At 41.6% G+C, this 20,971-nt stretch overlaps 1 protein-coding gene across 1 annotated transcript in view; it reads right to left on the bottom strand.

Moving 5' to 3' along the window:
- The window catches only part of RYR3 (ryanodine receptor 3), a 602,723-nt gene that overhangs the window by 105,899 nt on the left and 475,853 nt on the right, over positions 1–20,971 (bottom strand). Inside the window, exons 44-48 of the mRNA XM_058666116.1 lie at positions 19,156–19,291; positions 6,816–6,996; positions 5,681–5,789; positions 3,340–3,460; positions 1,106–1,275 (exon numbers count right to left, since the gene is read on the bottom strand). Of these exons, the coding sequence (XP_058522099.1) occupies positions 1,106–1,275; positions 3,340–3,460; positions 5,681–5,789; positions 6,816–6,996; positions 19,156–19,291 (717 nt within the window). The remainder of the gene's footprint in view (positions 1–1,105; positions 1,276–3,339; positions 3,461–5,680; positions 5,790–6,815; positions 6,997–19,155; positions 19,292–20,971) is intronic.

Raw genomic sequence — 20,971 nt, 5'->3', positions numbered from 1 at the left:
ACGGATTACCTGGTCTATATAAAAAAATTAAATGTTTCGATGCAGAGGTCCCATAAAAATACTTCTTAAGACAAATAACACATAGAATAGGAAACTTACAGGTAGTAATAACAGCCTTGTTTTAATTACCCCAAGGCCTCATGGGTCCCTAAGTCCTCCATGCAGAGATCATTCTGCATCTCCGTACCAGACTGGGATGCAGCTCCTGTTCAGGCTGGGACTCAGGTTGTTCTCCATTTCCAGCCAACTCATTGTGATGGAATCCATCCCAGTGAGATTACTGGACCCATCACAGAGCTCTGACTTCTCTTTGACACTGGAAGGATGGAGTTTTGAGAAACCTTATTGCTACTGCTAAACATTTGCAAACTGGCCAGTGATGTTTAGATCTAAGCTGATTGAATTTTTCCTCTCTCCTGGGCTGAGGACTCCTGGTACACAGTTTCCCTGCTTAGTCTCGACTTATGTTACCTCTGCTCTGCCTCCTGGAACTTCCTGTCTTCGTGCTGAGGTTGGATCACTTTATTCATCCTAGAATTCCCAACTTGTTCATCACCTGTAGCTTTCTGTCACAATTCAGGCTTCTATGTTATGGATCCTGAAGGGTCAGTACATGAAAGCCAAGGGAAAACAACGGGAGGGCCATTGCCAGCCAATGCTGTTGCCAACCAGTATTTCTCATAAGCAGTAAGTTCCTTGAGAGTGACTGTGGCTCACAGCGAACCTCTAGTAACATCTAGAATCAGTTCAGGTAGAGACTGTGGGGGTGAAGATTTGGGTATTATTGGTATCTAGTGGATAGAGGCTGGGGATATTGCGAAGGACTCCAAAGTGCACAGGATACCCCATCCCTCCTGCCAACAAATACTGCCGAGATGGAGAAAATCCAAATGAGGGAGCTAGACTGACTATCTGAGGACACAGGTACCCATAACTAAATCTCTGGTCAAGGAAATTAAGATCTTTTATGTCTTGGCTTGTTTTCTCACCCTTTAAAACAGGCTACTAAAATATAGTCAGCATATGGAAAATATTTACTGCTAAGCTGAATGTTACTAATTTTATAATGATGAGAAGATGAAGTTTTCTAATTTTATGCACTTACCGTATCTAGGGAGGCAGAAGCTCTTAAGTCTGGTAAAAATCCAACCTCCAGCAAGTGGAGGAGAAAAGTTTGATCCTTAATACCATAAACACGGTCCAAGAACAGTACCATGGGAGCCTTGTGGTCAGGGCAGAAATTGGCCGCCATGTCTGGTTCACTGACTGATCCATCTGAAAGACACAGAAAACATCATTTCCTTTTTGTATCTCTACCAGCTTCAAAAGACAACATGGAGTCTGTCTACAGTGTGTTTGAGTAACAGGAGTGTTAGAATAATACACTATTGTGCTGGAGTTAGCATTTACTGGATTAAAGGGCCAACTGCTAAAATTCCAGAAATTTTGCGAGCCAGTTGTGAAACACAGATGTTATGAAAAATCCAAATTTATGAGTGATTTACATTGAAAAAGGCAACCAATTTTCATAAGTCATCATTCCTTACTTATTATTTTATCATATACTGTGTTCTTAAGGTCATTTGCATTAGCTGTATGTGTATATTGGAAATACAATATGATGATGGGTGTGCTACCTTTTCCCAACTCTGTTCAGTGACACCATGTTGGTAGCTTAGAATCTCCCATGATAGAAGTATTTATACCTCAGAAATGGGAAAATTATATGAGTTAGGGCTCAATTGATTGCTTGGTTGAATGAAGATATATGAATGTAAGAAAGAAAATGTTAGTAAAGGGATGTTAAATTTAACAATATGTTTTCAGCCATTATATCCTATACAACATGAAAATCAAGGGAACATTCTTTCGGTTTTGGAATCTACTGTCTTATTCAGGTAAAATATAGTTCAGAGTATTCATGAGTTCTATTATTATAGTGGTAAGGTTCTCAGATGAAGAAGAGACCTCAAAGAAAATAAAAACTGGTTAACCTGGAATCTTCTTCCTCCTGTTTTGTTTGCACCAAAAATTAAGAAAATAAAATCCTCAAATGATCAAACTATAATTACAGCATATTTAAATTTTTTCTTTAAAAAAATGTTCATTTTCAAGAGAGAAAGAGATAGAGATATAGCTGTAGTGAGAGACAGAAACAGAGGTAGAGATGCCATCTGCTGGTTCACTTCCCAGAGGCCTGCAAGCCCTTGGCAGAAGCTGTGAACTTAATCAACAGGGACACAAGTACTTGGGGCAGCACTTGCTGACTCACAGGATGTGTGTAAGCAGGAAGGGGGAATCAGGGGCACAGTGAGGATGTCACCCCAGGCACTCTGATGTGGCATGTGAGTGTCCTAATCATCAGGCCTTTACAGTAGCCTACAGACTGAACAGGCGAAGCGCGAGACTTAGAAGTGCCCTGTAGAGACGCAGGGATTCAGTGTTGTCTGTTCTGGAGCTACACTCCGCCCGGGGAAACAGAGGAGGGCTCTAGAAGGGCAAAAAGATGAGGATCACCCAGACCTGAAGCTGCTGGCCTGTTTTGCCTAAACCACCAGTGGGGAGCTGGACTCCAGGCATTGAGGCTGACTTGATCTTTCACATGCTTGGAATTCTCAGGGACATTATTTTTGTGGGATAGGATATGCTTTGTGCTCAAGAAACACAGGGTGCTTGGAAAACATCAAGTTCAAACATTTAACTTCTTTATCATAGCTTTTTTGTGCTTCATGTAGTTAAAAAAACGTGACGGATTTCACAGTATTTTTTTCAAATTTATTTGATCTTAAAATCCTTATGAGTATGCATTCCTATCAATATCTCCTACAGAGATGTTTCAGTTTGGTAATACTGCAATAGACAGAATCATGCTATTTTTTAAATTCTGGCACAGCAGGAAAAAAATGACTCAGAGAAGCAGTGTGAATGATGTCATGTCACATGTAGCATTGCGGAGAAACCATCATGTGCAAACGTGAGGCTCTTGTTTCTTTGGAAGAAGGCAACCTGTGTTAGGCCCTCTCTGCTGCCTCTGCTACCAGTGCAGTCTGGCAGAGTGGGTGAGAGAAGGATGGGAGGAAACGAGGGAGTCTGGGATGAGAGCTTGCCTTGAGCCCATTCCATTGGACTCCTACAGAGTTTAGAGGATGTTGGGGTTTGTCTGCCCCTGTGGGACATCATGGGCAGTCATCTTGCCACGAGAGAGCAGCAGGCTGGAGCCTGGAAGATAAACTTCATCATAGGGGAGAGAGATGTGCTGTGCTTGTTTGGGTCCCCCTCTCCCTAAGCATGCAGGTGGCTGGGAGACTGGCAGTGTCAGCCAGCAGCTCTTCTCCCTACCTTTGCTCAGGGAGGGCAGTTTTAAGGGGATGCTGATGATGCCGACCAGGTCCTCTGTGGGCACCAGGGAGCGGAGGATGGACCGGATCCGGATGGCTTCCCCTTTTCCTGTCTGGATGAGCTGCAATGTAAGATTGGAGAATTAGGCCATTGAGGTTCCTGCATCCCTGCTCTATGTCTCCCTATAGGCCACAGGGAAGGAGGGGTGCTTTCTCTTAACCGTCCAGAAGAGGTGCTTCTGAGCAAATCGCTCTGGCTATGGGGGCATCTCTATTGCTCTGCTGTGGATAAAATGGTCATGTGCCTATATGGGATCAGGTTTCAGCATGTAGCCTCTTGGTGGCTTATCAATGTCCATGCACTATAGGGAGCTATCAGGGATCATGACAAAAGCATTGCCGATGTGGCCAAAATGCCAGATTCTAGAATTCTGATTAAATTACGTATATATTTTTTTCCCCACCAGATAAGAAGTTTAACAAGTAAAAAGCCAAAAGACCTCAGTTGAATGGGAATCAGGTAATGTCTATAAAAACAATCAAATGGAAACATAACTTTCACTCATATACAGTAAATTTTAAAGTAATTGCAGATCATGAAAACTATAGTAGTATAATATTATTAACCATTGCTTTGACAAAGGTATAGAAAAAGAATAAATAAATATGGGATGCAGTCACCTTAAAAATGATTTGCGTATTCCGATTGCTAAGAGTTCAGTTGGTACTGGGGCTAGAGAAGAGCTGAGAGAACTTGAATTTGTCAGTGGAATTATCCCTGAATAAACAATGTGATCCCAAAAGCCACCAGGGGCCAGACAGCATGTACAGACACATGCATGTGTGTCCCTGCATGGGTGGTCTTTGACATGAGGCAGCAGGCCCTCAGCAGTGGCTGGTGGCAGGGAGCTGGGATGGGGTGCTGGGTGACCCCAGGAAAAGCAAAAGCTTGTGCTCCTCTGCTAGCAACCACCTGCTATTCCTGCTGGTAGAGGGGAGGCTGTTGGTAATGATGACCTTTCTTTTCCCTGTCACTGACAGAGCAGGGAGCCACCAGGGGGTTCTCAGAAGTGTGCATGTGTGCATGTGGGGGTACTAGAGTACCGGGGGGCTGATGGCTCTCCACTGCATACCACCTTCCTGAGAATGATCAAATCAGCTGACTTGCTTTCTCAAGTGATGAGGGATAATTAGGAGAACCTGAGAATAAACACTCCCTCTTCTAGACCCCAACTCAGACTATAAACCATCTTCATATTTCCTATGGCTTCTTTTAATTTCCTTTATTGCAGGCCTGGCATGATGGCTCAGTGACTGAATCCTTGCCTTGCATGTGATGGGATCCCATATAGGTGTTGGTTAGTATTCTGGCTGCTCCATCTTTGATTCAGCTCCCTGCTTGTGGCCTGGGAAAGCAGTGGAGGATGGTCCAAAGGCTTGGGACCCTGCACCCACATAGGAGACTCAGAAGAAACTTCTGGCTTCAGATCGGCTCGGCTCTGCCCATTGTGGTCACTTGGGGAGTGACCCAGTGGATGGAAGAACGAAGATCTTTCTCCCTGTCTCTCCTTCTCTCTCTGTAAACCTGACATTCCAGTAAAAATAGATAATTCTTTACAATTTTTTCCTTTATTGCTTTAAAGGCAAAGAAATGAAAATATGTAAGTACAGGACTGATTTATTACAAAAGGAATGGGCATTCTAAGAGTTCTGATCAGCTTTCCTTACTGAAGTTTAGACCTTTTTTTCTTTTGTAAGAAAAGCAATGATTTTTTTCTCTCTAAGACATTCTATGAAACAAGATAAAATTCTCTTGACCTTCAGCAGAGGTCAAATAGAAACAAAGGATAGATTTTATAGTTCAAAATTGGAAGTCTGGGAAGACATTCCACAAAGCAGTTATCTTTTTGTGTATGTAAGATTCTACCTCTGGAAAGCAACATATATGAGCTAGAAGAGACCGTCTTCCTGGAGCATAATGCTATAGCCATCAAGAAAAGAGGGCTTTCCATGTAAAATGTCCTCATGGTCATGGTCATGGTCATCAATCAAGCTCATTTCAACCAAACTGAGGCATACTGAAATATAATTTTGGGAGACTGTAAAACAAAAAGTGCAGAGGATATACTCAAGTAGTGCCACCAGGAAATCCCACAATGCAAGGATCTGCTCAGGAGTCCTTTCTTAGAAAGATCTAGAGTCAGGTATTAGAGATGGCAGCTGCTTTTGAATTCCAGCTAACAGAAGCCTAGTGGAAAGCATGTTAGAATAGTATACTCAGACTATCTAATATTCCTGGCTCATGGCTCTCAAAGTTTCTCTCTGGGAACTCCATAACTTACATGCATTTCGGGAGCACAGCGGCCCAGCAGATCGATGAGCGCTGAATAGAAGGACATAATTGCATTGCCCATGTGCACAGTCTCTTCTTCCTCCTCGTCATCTTCCGAGCTGCTGAAAGACAAGTAACCCAGAAACGGTGTGAGGATGCCTGGCAGGCATTGCCCTGGATTAGACTTGAGCTGCTCGATATGGAAGCACTGCTTGTCTCATCTTTCCCCATGGAACTATCTCCCCCTCTGGAAATCCAGGAGGTGGTCTTAGTCACAGAGCTCCTTTGCATTCTTAGCATTCCATGAACTCTAAGGCCTGAGCGTTACCCTGAGCTGATCTTGAAGACCATGCCTCTTCTCAACATGTTTCATTTCTGTCCCGTTTTCTCCTCAATATACATAGAAACAACATTGCAAACGGAGGCTAATCCCATATCCTAGCTCTGTCACTATCAAGTCATATGGCCTTAAGCCTCAGGTTTTCTCATGTGTTATGAAGAAGTTGGGAGAGCAATAGTTTTGGGTTCTTTCCAGCTCTACTAGGTTATATGAACTGATGGTAAATAGTAAAGCCAACTGGCTTGAGAGCTACCATCTAACAGAGGCTGTAATAAGGCAAGAGAAATGATCTTAAGACATGATAGTGGACAGAGAAGGGACTCGGGCAGTTGACCAACTGTATGCTGGGTCTTTTAATATTCTGCAATTCTTCTGCCCTTCCCCATGCTGGGGCATCAAATCAAAAACTCTCACTTTTTCAAAAAAGGAAATGGAAGGCACTATTCATCTTTACAAGTGAGACAGGATGAGACTGTTATTCTAAATGGTCAAATGAGCGAAGTTAGACCATCAATGTGGCCCCTATCCAGGCATTCTAGGTTCCACACATCTTCCTCCTGTGGTAATGCTGTCTGGAGGTGCACTGGTGGCTTTTCCAGTGGGGTTGAGTGGGGTAAAGGCATAGAAGGGCACAGGGGATACTGATTGGCAGGTTTACCAGAGGAGTCAAGACAACGTGCTTGATGAAGTTAAGTGTTTTAAGCAGAGCTGGAAAGAGCTTGTGCTTCCCCTATCAGGGAGAGCTTTTCTGAACCTCCTTACTCATGAGCTGCACCCAAGCCAGATGGCAAGTCCATCCACTTACACTTCCCTCTTGTATCCCTGAGAGGGGAGGTCAAGCGCTGGGCTCTCGGAGATCTTAATGGCAGCCTGCATTGCTGCCAAGAGGCCATTTCCACCTTCACCCCGCAGGGCCGGGCCAAAGCACTCTGGACGCCTGATGAGCAGCTTGACCACAACACTAGCATTTTCTTCCACGCTTTCACCTGTGGAACAGAGGCACTGCTTACTTCTCACAGCAAAGGACAGAATTTCTTTCTAGTCTCTGAGGTTGGGACAAGAGCATTCCATTTGATTTGTCACCTACTCTGAAGTTTAGGGGTTGAGAGTTGTGGATGGAAAGGTAAACTCTGACAAACTAGGTCAGGCTCTGTTTATCTGAAATATGGTGATTATACTCTCAAGGTCATGATTTTACACTGTTAAGATGATTTCACTGTATTTGGTCTTCAGAGGGGTCAGGTAATGCACAATTGAGGTTGTCTACATAATACTAATGGACTCACAGGGGACCAGAGGATGAGCTACTGCCTCTTTTTGAACTCTGTGATTACATGCCAACCTGCTCTCCTCCTTCAAAGCAAGGAAGATGGTAATCCAAGCCGGAGTGCCTCACGGAACACCTGGGGCATGTTATCCCAGACTCAAACACTGTTATGGAGGCTAATATTATTCTAAAACCACCATGTGTTTAGACAAAGACTCAAGGCTTTCCAAATCACTGGTCTAGATGAAAATCTCATTGGTTATTTCTAAAATAGCCCTGAGGGAAGGCACAGGTTCAGATAAAGTACAGAGCACCAGAGGGGCTCATTTGCTGAACAGGTGATTATGCATTGCTTCTTTTCATATTCAAAAGCAGGTTTAGAGTTTATTCAGACAACTTCATAAAAAATACCGTCTCTGGCGAGATCTTCATTTATGCTTGAGAATTTATCCCTGAGTGAAGACTTAACAGCAAGATTTAAAAATGTTGTACACTGGATGAAGCCTGAAGAATAAGCTTTCTACTAAACCCTAAGATATTTTTCAGAGGATTGAGCATGTGACAGAAGCAGTATTTTGATAAGCTGTGCTGCAGTCTACAATAATGAAGACACGGAAACAACCCTGATACCTGTACAAAGAGGAATGGATAAAGAAACTGTGGTGAATCTACTCTGTGGAATACTACTCAGCCATTAAAAAAGAAATTCTACATTTGCAACAACATGGTCGCTACTAGAGACCATTACGCTAAATGAAATAAGCCAATTCCCAAAGAACAAATATTGTATGTTCTGACACAAGGCAACCTTCATGCAAAATACAAGCTCAATAAATACAGAGGTAAACATGTGCATACGTATATTTATCTAGAGGAGCTGTACAATGGAGATTAGCATGCTGAGAAACGAAGATACACTGCAGTATGAATCTCTGCTCCCAATAGAGGGAGGACTTCCAGTGAAAGTGTTAAATCTTGACAATAGGATGCTGAACTTTCTACAATTGACTGTACCTACAATATCATGACACACTTAAATAACGAATGGTATACTTGTGGCTGTTTTTGAAGGACTATATTATTGTAATTAGATAAGGGAAAATGGAGGGTGAAATGGGGAGGGTAGAAGGGAAAATCCCCGAACTTATGGAACTGTATTGTAAAAAATAAGAGAAAAAATTTAACATACCAAAACCTTAGCAGGTTGAGTTTCTGTAGATCAGGGTAGTTCTGCTTTGGGATTTTCCACGAGACTGCAGTGAAATTGTCAATAAGGGCTTAAAGTCTTGTAGAGGCTGGACTGGGCCTGGAGGTTCTAGTTGCAAGCTCACTCATGTGGCCGCCAGTAGGGGGCCTCAGCTCCTTAGCATTTTAACCTCTCTATAGCATTGCCTTGACGTTCTTGGGCCAGGCAGGCTGGCTTCCATTGCAGCAAATAATCCAAGAAGGGAGTAAGGCAGAAGCTGTGGTGTTTTAATATCCTGGTTACCCACTCTGACTCTGTCATCAGATGTGATTCACTAAATCCAGTTCACCCTTAGAGGGCGAATAACTGAGCGCTATCTTCAGAGAAAGAAGTAACAAGCAAATTGTAGATGTATTTTAAAGCCATCCAAGCAGTGCAAGTTCTGTTTAATGAACAGCTTTGTGGATCAAGGTAGCAGCGTTGTGACTAGAGAATTAGAATGGGAGCCCAGAAGACTTGGCTATTTGTTTCAGCTTTTTTTTTTCTTTTTAAATTAGAAAGTCAGATATACAGAGGGCAGGAGAGACAGAAAGATCTTCCACTCCTAAGCGGCCGCAACTGCCAGAGTTGGGCCAATCCAAACCCAGACGCCTAGGGTTTCTTTCAGGTCTCTCACATGGGTGCAGGGTCCCAAGGCTTTGGGCTGTTCTCAACTGTTTTCCCAGGCCAGAGGCAGGGAGCTGAATGGAAAGCAGGGCCACCAGGATTAGAACTGATACCCATATGCGATCCTGGCATGTGCAAGGTGAGGACTTTTTAGCCACTAGGCTACTGTGCCAGGCCCCTTGTTTCAGCTTTTTAATCTATTTAATGTCTGTGTGGGTGTGCATGCTGCACAGTCTCATGGGCTCACATCTGCCTTGCTGGGAGACTCAGGCTGCTTCCAATGTTAGCATGTATCTAGCAGTCTAGCCTGTACGCATGCAAAGCGCTCCCATCACGTCCAAGGGAATGGAGGGGCTGTGCTGACCACCTAGATGCTTGAACTTCACTTGGGCTCCTCTCGCATGACTTCATCTATAAGCATACCTCCCAGCCTGGTGAGCTTACCTGAAACCACAGCTATCAGTCCTGTTCTAGAGCGTGGCTTGCTCACAAGCTCTCTCATTGGTTAACCTCCACACTACAGGTCAGACTCAAGTTTGCAAACATGTATCACAATATGTTTTAGAATTGTGTAATTTGAAACAAGAAATATTTCCATTTAACTTGATTTTAACAGCTCATCAGCATGCATTCATTATTATTTTAGCCTGATCTTTGAAGAAAGATCAATTTCTTGTGAAGTAGTTGGCCTTTAAGTTTCATGCATTGTACATCAAAAAAGGATTTGTTCTTATTAAGCCAGAATTTAGGTAAAGAATATTTTCAGAAAGGTGTTAACAAAATAAAATGATCACAACAGTGGTATGGTAGGAAGAATCAGCATATTCTCAAAAGATTCAACCAAGAGGAGGTTGTGCGACATTGTGTAGAGAAGAGTTCAAAGGGATGACAGTAAGTGCTATGCCCGTGACGTCCAACTAACTATGCTTGATACAGATTCCTAACAGCAGAGATAAAGAAAAACACTAGGGGTTAAGCCTGTGGGTTAATGACTAAGACACTGGTTAAGAGGCTCATGTTCCATATCAGAATGCTTGGGTTTGATACCTGGATCTGGCTCCTGACTTTGGCTTCTTGCTAATTCAGACCTCAAAAGGCAGAAGTGATAGAGCAAATAACTGAATTCCCATCAAGATTTCCACCTTTGGCCTGGATCAGCCCTTGCAATGAACACGCAGATGGACAACCTCTTTCTCTCACTCTTGGTCTCTATTCCCCATCCTCTCTCCTTCTTCTCCCCATCTCTCAAATTTTCAAAAAGTACTAGAAAATCAACATATTTAAAAGCAAATATGCTCAGTCATAGATCTAACTCATAGTTCTCGCTCATTTATGGCTTCCAGTATTTATCAGGTGGTATACACATCTGTCATCTTGACTGTCATTTTTTAAAAAGATTTATTTATTTTATTCAAAAAGCAGATGTACAGAGAGGAGGAGCAACAGAGAGGAAGTTCTTCCATCCAATGATTCACTCCCCAAGTGGCTGCAGTGGCCAGTGCTGCGCTGATCTGAAGCCAGGAGCCAGGAACTTCTTTTTGGGTCTCCCACATGGGTATAGGGTGCCAACACTTTGGGCCATCCTCAACTGCTTTCCCAGGCCACAAGCAGGGGACTGGATGGGAAGTGGAGCTGCCAGGATTAGAACTGGTGCCCATGTGGGATCTCGGTGTGTTCAAGGTGAGGACTTTAACCATTACGCAATTGCATCGGGCCCTGGTTGTCATTTTTTCATTGAAAGAATTACAAGATCATAGGCGGGCAGGTTGCACAGTGGTTAGGCTACATTTGGTGTGTCTATATCCTACATATCTGAACACCTGGTTCAAGTCCTGGCTACCTTGTGTCCTGAGAAGTAGCCATGATGGATCAAGGTGCTTGGGTCCAGGCTGTTCATGTGAGAGACCAGAATCAATCTAGGCCTTCTTCTGGCTTTGGGTTGATCCTGCCATGGTTTTGGGGGACATTTATGTGGTGAACCAGGGGATGGAAGATCTCAGTCTTTTTGTCACTCAAATAAAATGAAAACCAATAAATAAAAATAAAAAATATCTTTTATAAGAATAATGAAGCTAAAAATTTTGAAATTCAAATCAATAATGCAGAAGAAACAGTCCTGTTTATTAAGGTTCTTTAAACACTACACTGACTCTGTCCATTGCCTGATGGAAATAAATGCCTGTGGGCCAGGCACAATTTTCACAGCATGCTGAGTTCTGCTTAGCTTGTTCCACAGTGACCAGCATCATGGAGTTTGACAGGATGTGGAACCACAATGTGCATCAGAAGTTGAAAAATTAGACTGTGAGTTCTGTATTGCTTGCTATTGAAATTCATTTGTCAAATTAGCCTCACTTTATCTGAACCCCCAGTGTGCAGAAGCTGGTTAGGTTGGTCCTGCGACTGATTCAGTAGCCATTCCTTGATTATGAACTGTGGACATTGAGGTACTAGAGCACAGCCTACAAGAGGAAGGAGCTGACGTGCAGCTAGTGCCGCTGATCACAGGAGACCAAGGAAAGGCTTTCCAAAGTGCTCACAAGGTAGAGAGGACAGCCTGATTAGAAAGGGGGAAAACATTCTTAATCACCTGTAACTCAGCAGGCTGGACTGTCAACCAAGTTGACTGTGTGAAGCTGAAAACTGACCTTGGGGGCATTTTTCAAGGGAAAGAGACTTGGAGGTAAACTGGTTTTGCCCAAGAGCTTGCAAGAATGTGTTTTGTTTTTTTTTAGTTCCAAAATGAATAATGAGCTTCTGTTCAAAGCATGAATGTTCACAGCATCTTTCTTCAAAAGCTCCCAACACTGTTTTCATGTTATCACTTTTCCTTGACATTTTAAACATTTGGATGGACATGAAATGGCTTGCCGTGTTTTACGCTGCTAAAGCAGTTCTACTCACCACAGGGACAATGAGTAGAACTGCAAAAATGTGATTTTAAGTCCATCGTTCTCCTTATTCTCCATGTTCTAATAACAGTTTTGGTTTCAAAGGGCCTTCAGTTGTAATGCTGTCTTTTCACACTAGTGGCACAACCCTTGACTTAGGTAACTCTACCCTCCGCAACAGGATCAACATTGCAGCCCCAGAGAACCTGTTCTTCTCAAATATCCTACTCTTTTTGTCCAGCTTTCCCAACTAGGCCACATATTCTATCACTGCAGAACTGTACCTATTCTCTAACTATGCGCGCACAGATCTTGCTGGTCTATAATAGGCATTCAAAAATATTTCTTAAGTAAGTGACTAGACTTAACAGAACCTCAAGGTAGATCCTTGAAATGACTGGATGGAAAGCTAAGGGTAATCATTGCTTACTGCATTGTATCTGGGTACAAGACTCTGGATTGATCACTTCATGTTTTAATTAGTCCTGAGGAAAACAGCATATCTCTATTCAAGTTCCAATGCAGTAGGACGAACCCTAGAATTCCAGCATGAATTAATCCAGTCAGAGAGTTAGTTGATTTAAGAGAATCACAAGGCTGGGGTTATGGCTAGGATTTAATACCTTATGCTGGGGGTGGCAAGTCCCAACTTTAACACAGGGCTTAGGGAACTTGTAGGAACCAAGTCATTGCAAGTGCTGAGAATGCATTCTTCTCAGAGCCTTGCAGAGTGGGAGTGGAGAAGCTGGGGATTCATAACCACTGTGAGAGCACAGAAAGCAAGGCAGACCTTGTCTACTCATTTTCTCATCAACTCTGCCACTTATTGTGCCATTAAGCCCAGAACATGCATATGTCACTAACAGCGGACAAGTAGTGAATCAGAGATCCAGTTAGCACCCCAGAATGAGACAAGTAGATCAGCCAGTCGCTGCAGCAGACCCCAGATCAGCAGATTTTTCCAATTCTCTTGCAGATAAATATGAAATAAACACTTGTCATTCTGTGTACTGAATTATGTTATTTATTACATAATAGCTGGTAGATGGTTATAGGAGTGGGAGCAAGAATAGGGATTTGGGGCCCGGCACGGTGGCCTACTGGCTAAAGTCCTCACCTTTCACACTCCAGGATCCCATATGGACGCCAGTTCTAATCCCAGCTGCTCTACTTCCCAGCCAACTTCCTGCCTGTGGCCTGGGAGGGCAGTCGAGGATGACCCAAAGCCTTGGGACCCTGCTCCCACATGGGAGACCCAGATTGCCTTGGCTCTGGATGTTGCAGCTGCTTGGGGAGTGAACCAGCAGATGGAAGATCTTTCTGTGTCTCCTCCTCTCTGTGTATCTGCCTTTCCAGTACAAATCAATACATCAAAAAAAAAAAAAAAAAAGGTATTTGCTGTTTTTGGCTTTGTTTCAAGTGACTATTCAGGGCAGAGCTTCTAGAGCACAGCTCATACTTTTTATAAAAGAGATTTATTAATTTATTTTTTAAAATTGTAATGGCAGATATACAGAGAGAAGAAGATACAGAGACAAACATCTTTCATCCACTGATTCACTCCCCAAGTGGCCACAAAGGCCGGAGCTGAGCTGATGTGATGCCAGGAGCCAGGAGCTTCTTCCAGGTCTCCCATGTGGGTATAGGGTCCCAAGGCTTTGGGTCTTCCCCCACTGTTTTCCCAGGTCACAAGCAGGGAGCTGGATGGGAAGTGGAGCTGTCAGGATATGAACCGGTGCCCAGATGGGATCCTGGCAGATGCAAGTGGAGGATTTAGTCACTAAAGTATTGTGCTGGGCATGTCAGCTGATACTTCTTACAGCCCTGCACATATTCTTCCCTTGTTATTTGAAAGACACCTAAGTTATCATCACTGATGATAAACCTTCCTAGCAGATTCAACAGAACCATGAAAAACAATGTTCTTCACAATTCACTTTGAACCCTTGGGAAGGTATCACTGAAAACACCCGGAAATAACTTTTCCCTTCTTCTTGTGGACTGGTAGATCATCATTTCCTTCTCAGAATCTACATAGGAAAAGATAAACCCAGAAATTCAGACACATCTGTGTTTAATTGAGTTTGCAACTTCTGGGTAAGGGGAACTTCTCAATTGAATTACTCCCAGAGTTGAACAACACCCTGGGCTTCTCTGCAAGCTGATGGAGGAGAAAAATTATATGCTTCAAAAAGTTCTTTCAAAGACAAATCTAGTTGAGCAGAATTTAACACAAAGAATCATGAGTAAGATATTATTAAGTGCTTTTGCTATATCAAATATCAAAATTACAAAATTTTCAATCTTATTTGATATAGTAAAAGCATTTAATTTGGCTTCTTAGTCTAAAAAGATTAGCACTAAACAGCAATTAAATAATGCCATGTTTTGGATAAGCTCAAAGTGAAAAATGTATCTCCTTGATCATTTGGGATACAATCTAAGAAAGCAGCAATTGCACAATGGTGAGTAAAGTTTTGCCCTGGAATCAAACTGCTTCGTTTAAAATTCTGGTGTCTTTTCCAGCGATCTATGTGACTTTGGGGAACAGATTTAATTTTTTTATGCACCAAACTCCTCATTTGTAAAATGATAAAGATAACACACTATGGTTTATAACAGACTATGGTATGAATGTCCTCTGTCTCTCCCACCTCCGTCAAATTCACCTGTTGAAGTTCTCTTGTGCAAAGTGGTAATATTAGCAGAGGGGGCTTTGGTGGACAATGAGGCCATGAGAACAAAGCCCTCATGATTAGAATTAACGCCATGAAAAAAGATACCCAGAGAGCTATCCTACCCCTTCCATCATGTGAGGCCATGGCAAGAAAATCATCTATGAACCAGGGAATCTCGCCAGACATCAAGTTTGATAGCATCTTGACCTAATGATTATTAGAACTATAAGAAATAATTTTTTCTTGGTTTTGAACTACTCAGTGTATGGCATCTTGGTTAGAGCAGTCCAAAGAGACTAAGGTATTATTTCACTAGATTGCTGTAGAGTGTAAATAAATTAACACATGTAAAAGTGCTTTGAATGTTGCCTGGCAGATGGTAAATGCTTAGTATGTATCAGCTATTGTCACTCCTTACCATCTATATCACCACTAATGCTTTTACTCATTACCATCCAAAACCTATCTTTATCAAATCTGCCATCATTAACCCTCACCCACCTTAACAGCCTGCCATCCCACCATGACTAGGACACAACCATTGTATTTCGCTATCACTATTATCACTGTTCACCATCCATTGTTAGAACCAACACCATCACCCACCACGAACACTCTCAGCATCTACCATAATCCGCAAAATCCTTTTTCATCTTCCACTGATGAGTAGAGGCTACGAACGTGGCCAGAAAGCCCCTTTTAAAAAAACCGGACATTAGTGTTGGCGGCTTGAGATCTCCCAGCATCTATCAGAGTTTTCCCACTTTAACTGTTCTAACAGTCTTATAAGGATTGGTAATAAAAATGAAATGAACACAAATTTAAGATTCCTGCGTTTGTTATAATGTCATTCTGAATCTTGCATGGGTTATTTCATCGATGGATCACAAAAATGCTCTGACACACATGCTATAATTCTCTCCAATAAACCAGTTAGAAAAGTACTTGGATTAGGAATGACTTACTAACTTGCTTATATTGGTATAACCAATGAGTGGTAAATATAAATTTGAATCCTACATACTCAATCCTCTAGTCCAAATTCTTTCATATCCCTCTTTTACTAAGCCTCTATCTCACTTTTGTAGTTAAGAAAAAAACCCTCTAATTTTTCTTTTTTATGCTTTCTTCTCTGTGACAATATACTTTCAACCTTTCAGCGGTAAATGGCCTGAAAATCTATTCCGTTCCCATCTGTTGACAGCTGTTCTTTAAAACCAAATAGGAGCATCTCTGTATGAATATCGTGTGTTATAAAATCAGTAATGACCAAACCAACACAAACTTGTTTTGTATCCCAAACCATTTTTCCAACTGATATTCTGGTTTCCTTTCTTCCTACCTTTAAATCAGTAAGTTTGAATGTGACTCTCATGACTTTTCTCTCCACACACCCAGGCTCATCATTGCCATCAGCAGAAGCACCAGCATCACTACAACTATCCACTCCAGTGAATTCTGCCTCAAAAACATCTTTCACATGTATTTCCTCCCATCCAGTCTTAACATCACTGTTTCAGTTCATTCCAATCTGAGTGCAATACTGCTCAACTGTACCCATCACTTTGTTGTTGAAACGGTTTTTCAGGTCTTTACATACTGAGCCAGTACTAACCTTTTCAGCTTAGCATTCAAATTCTCCCCGCTCTAGCCACTGACTTTTGAAATCGTATTTTTTACTACTGCCTCCAGACTGCAAGATCACTGTGTTTCCTGAGCCCAGAGTGCTTTAGCCCTGAGGCCTCTAACAGGCTGGATCACCTCCTCTCTATCTGGAAACCCAACTCTTCAAAGCTCACCTCTCACATTACCTCCTCCATGGGCTTTTTATGATCCTCTCAACAGAACATGAGCCTCTCTCTGAAAACCCACCAGTGTTCTTTTCCTGCCTTACTCCACTTGCTTTTGTTACAGTGATCTCTATCCATCTCCTTCCTTTCTTTTAAAAGGCTGCGGATTCTTTGAGAGCAGAAACTAACATCCTTTGCCAAAAACGAATGTGTCCTTTAGGTTATACAGACACAACAATCACCAAATCAAAATGCACAGTATCTTCCTATGAAGATTTTCTAAAGCTTATTGCATTATGAAATTATACTATGAAGAACATGTTAGCGTGTCTGGCGTTGTGGTATGCTGGGTTAAGCCATTGCTTGTAATGCCAACGTCTCACAGTAGAGTGTAGTTCAAGTCCTGGGTGTCCCACTTTTGATTCAGTCTCTCGCTAATGTAGTTTGGAACGCAGTACAAAATGATCCTTGTGTCTGGGCTTCTATTATCTGTGTGTGAGATCATGATGGAGTTCTGGGCTCTTGGTTTTGACCTTGCCCATTTCTGACTGTTGTGGCCATTTGGCGAGTGAATCAGTAGAACTAGCAGCTTTTCTCATTCTCCTCCCTTCTGACTCTTCAACTCTCCATCTCTCTTATTCTATATCATATGTAGTTAGACATAAACTATATATTACATATGTAGTTAGATATAAACTATATATTACATATAGTTAGATATAAACAGGAAGAAAGAAGGAAAGAAAGTAAGAAAGGGAGGGAGGGAGGAAGAGAGAAAGGAAGGAAGAAAGAAAATAAAGACAGAAAGGAAGGAAGAAACAAAGAAAAAAAGCCAGTTGATGAACCAACCACCAGTTAGGGGCAGGCATTTGACCTAACAGCTGCCCAATGAAACACCTATATTCCACATCAGAATTGGGTTCAATTTATGGATTTAATTCTTAGACCTGATTCATGACTCTCAGTTTTCTGCTAATTCACACCCTGATAAGCAGCAAAGAGAATACAAGTGATTGGATTTCTATTAGTCTTGTAGAGACATAGATTGAATTCTTAGTCCTGGTCACTGCAAGTATTTGAAGAGTGACCCAGAAGATGGGCTCTATTTCTCTCTGTCTCTCATTCTTTTATGCTTTTCAAATAAATAGAAACAAATAAAAAATTTAAGGTAATGTTAATAAGATATAAAGTAACTTGAAAGTAAAAGGAACAGACCAAACATTTTGGATCAGAGTTCAAGTCAACACAGTTGCATCTAGCCAGTAAAAATAAGTTGAAGTTTGGACAATACAAATGGGGGCACCATCCCTTCACCTTCATAATGCATGGTCTTACAAATGACTCCTATAGTGCTTGACCTTGATTACAAAGGTGGCAGAGACAAAGAAATTGATCCTTCTTTGATCTGGATTTTCATGCAGTGAATCTATATGAATTTTTAGTAATCCTCCACAAAATCTTCTTTTTACTGCCACAGTAACTTCACTTATTCTGCATATGTAACCATTTGGATAGCAAGTTGAACAGACTTTAGAACTGGCCTACAGAGAAGAAAATGGAATTTAGCAAAGCTGACATTAATCAGATAGGATAATGCAGTGAAGAAAACACAAAGAAAAGTGAGAGTAGATTTCGGAACCTGGCTGATGAGGCGCCGGGGGCACTAGACAGACAGCTCAAGGTCTGAAATCTAATTAGGGTTTCAGGAAAGTAGAAATCATTGATGTATTAACAATACAGTATAGCAAGGTGTAGAAAATTAAATAGGCAGGGTAAGAGTGGAGGGAAACAGTAAGCAGACCTAAGGGGAAATGGTGACCACATAATGTCAATGTATTGAGATAAATCTGTACACTTAGCAGAATTAGTATGATTGCATCTCAGCTGCAATTCTTCTTGTGATTACTTAACCAGCTGAGTTGGATTTGCTACCTGAAGCTCCAAACTGAGGAAATATAGTACTAATGTGAATGCAAGTAAATTAGTATTATAATGAAATACTGGTAAACAAGGTATACTTTTGAGGAAGCTGCTCACATAGCCCACTTATTTTACACATTTTGTTTCTTATTATTATGATAGAGTTGGAAGGAAAAGTGACTTGTAGTAAGAGGAAGAATATTTTAGATTACTGTAGTAATTATTGTCTCCTGAAATATCAGTTACCTTTGAAACTTATCCAGTTACTCCTAGCTTATTAATTCATTGATGTGCTCATCCATTAATTCATATAAGTGGTCCCAGAATCTATCTGGAGGCATGTGTGCATGTAACTTTGGGTGGGATGACTGTATTAACAGGGTATCTCTTTTACTGATGGAAGAGGTACCAACAGCTTCCGAGTCCAAACTCATGCAGTGTCTTGCTCTTGGACCAGAGTTCAGTGCTCTGCTCTGCTCTGCTCTGCTCTGCTCTGCTCTGCTCTGCTCTATTCTATTCTATTCTATTCTATTCTATTCTATTCTATTCTATTCTATTCTATTCTATTCTATTCTATTCTTGATCTTTGTCTGGCTTGATTCTACCCTAGATTTCCATTGCCAACCACCAACCACCAGTGGAGTCTGTCATATTTATGGCTAAAAAGCAAAGGAAAGTGCCCCCTTCTTGTATGAATGCATGATTGTGCTACTGTAGGTCGGAAAGGCATGAAAATAAGGGACTCACTGTTCACGAAGACAGCAAACCTCAGGAAGGACAGGTATCGTTCCCCTTCTATAGGATTCCAGCCGACATCAGGGTATCCTTTGGCCAGTAGCATGGGACAGCTCTGTAGGCCACAGCCTGCCAAATAGGTCACCACCTGCCAAGGAGTGTGAAGCTGTGATTGTCTATTCACACATTAGGGTGACCACTTTGACAAACAAACAAACAAAAAAAGCCCAGGAAATAACAAGTACTGGCAAGGATGCAGACAGCCCAGAGAGGTAGGAGATTGGGTGTGCTGTTGACAGGCATGTAAAAGGTTTTGGCTTCCAGGGTGAAACAGTACGGTGGGGTTCCCAAAAATTAAAAATGAAATTACTATGTGATTGAGAAATTCCACTTCAGGATACCCCAAATAATTAAAAAGCAGGATCTCAGAGAGCTATTTGCACAACTCATAGAAATCTTATTCACAACTGGCAAAGAGTTTACTGATAGATTAAAAATGGGCATAAACAGTGGGACATTAGTCAGCCTCTAAAAGGGAGGAAATTCTGACACATGCTATGTGCATCATACTTTAGAATGTATGTTGAGTGAAATAAACCAGTCACAAAAAGATAAACAGTATATGATTCCACTTATGAGAGGTGATGCAGTCAAAATCATAAATGTATAAATTAGCATAGTGGTTGTGATAGACTAAGGCATGGGGGGATAGATATTCAGCTTAATAAAAAGCTACAGAGATGGATGGTGATGGTTGCACAACATTTATGCAAGTGATACCACTAAACTATGCTTAAAAGTGGTTAGGATGGTAAGTTTTTGGTGTATGTTATCACAACAGTAATTGGAAATCCATTTAAAATGAGCCATCCACGTATAAAAAAGGCAAAAAAAAAAAAAGTGCCCAAGTTTTTGGTGATAAAGTCTGTGAAATTCTGAAAACTAAAGCTCATGTAATATTTCAGACTTGTGAACAGAATCTGGAATCCATTTGTGTTTTCAAATAATCAATAAGGTGATTGCTATTGCTATATAAGGTATATTGCTATTTTGGAATAAACCTGTCAGCCGATTTGTCTGGTTCTGGTAAAAATGAAGCTACCATTTAAAACTGAACCTACAGGCTAGGCATTTAGGGGTAGAGATTCTCACACCCCATGTTGGTGCACCTGGGTTCAAGTTATAGCTCCTGCATCTGCTAATTTGTACCCTAGAGAAAAACAAGGACTCAAGTTGTTGGGTCTCTCCCACATGCTTGCAAGACCAACATGGAGTTCTGGGCTCCTGGCTTTTGGCCCTGACTCCCTTAGGAATTTGAGGAGTAATTTGAGTAGATAGGAGTTCTCTGCTTCTGCTTCTCTGTGTATCCCTTTCATAAAACAGAATGAATAAAAATCTTAATAAATGAGCTTAACCAGGGTTACCTGGAGAGACACAATGATGAAGAGACAAACAGCCATTAAGGAACCTAGAAGGGCCATACATATATATTTTTTTGTTAGTATTGCAAGTTCAAAACCTTTAATTACTCAGTGAATGGTGGGCTCTGAATAAACAGGATACCCTACTTTAAGGTATCCGTTGACACCAGATGGCCAGAGTCAAAAGCCTGGACAGTAAGGTGGGAGTGGCCCATTGAGAACTGGGATTGGCATTACTCTATCTGCTGCCAAATAGGGACACTTATCACAGGAACTAAGCCTGGGGGTCTTCTTTTAAAAATGCTTGATTTAATTTGAAAGACAGAGGGAGAGAAAGGGGGAGAGAGAAGATGATGCACACACACACACACACACACACACTGAGATCTTCCATCTGTTGGTTCTCT

This window comes from Ochotona princeps, chromosome 6, assembly GCF_030435755.1.
Source record: "Ochotona princeps isolate mOchPri1 chromosome 6, mOchPri1.hap1, whole genome shotgun sequence".
Taxonomy (NCBI): domain Eukaryota; kingdom Metazoa; phylum Chordata; class Mammalia; order Lagomorpha; family Ochotonidae; genus Ochotona; species Ochotona princeps.
The sequence above is the reverse complement of the archived record's forward strand: the minus strand, read 5'-3'. Positions and strand labels throughout refer to the sequence as shown.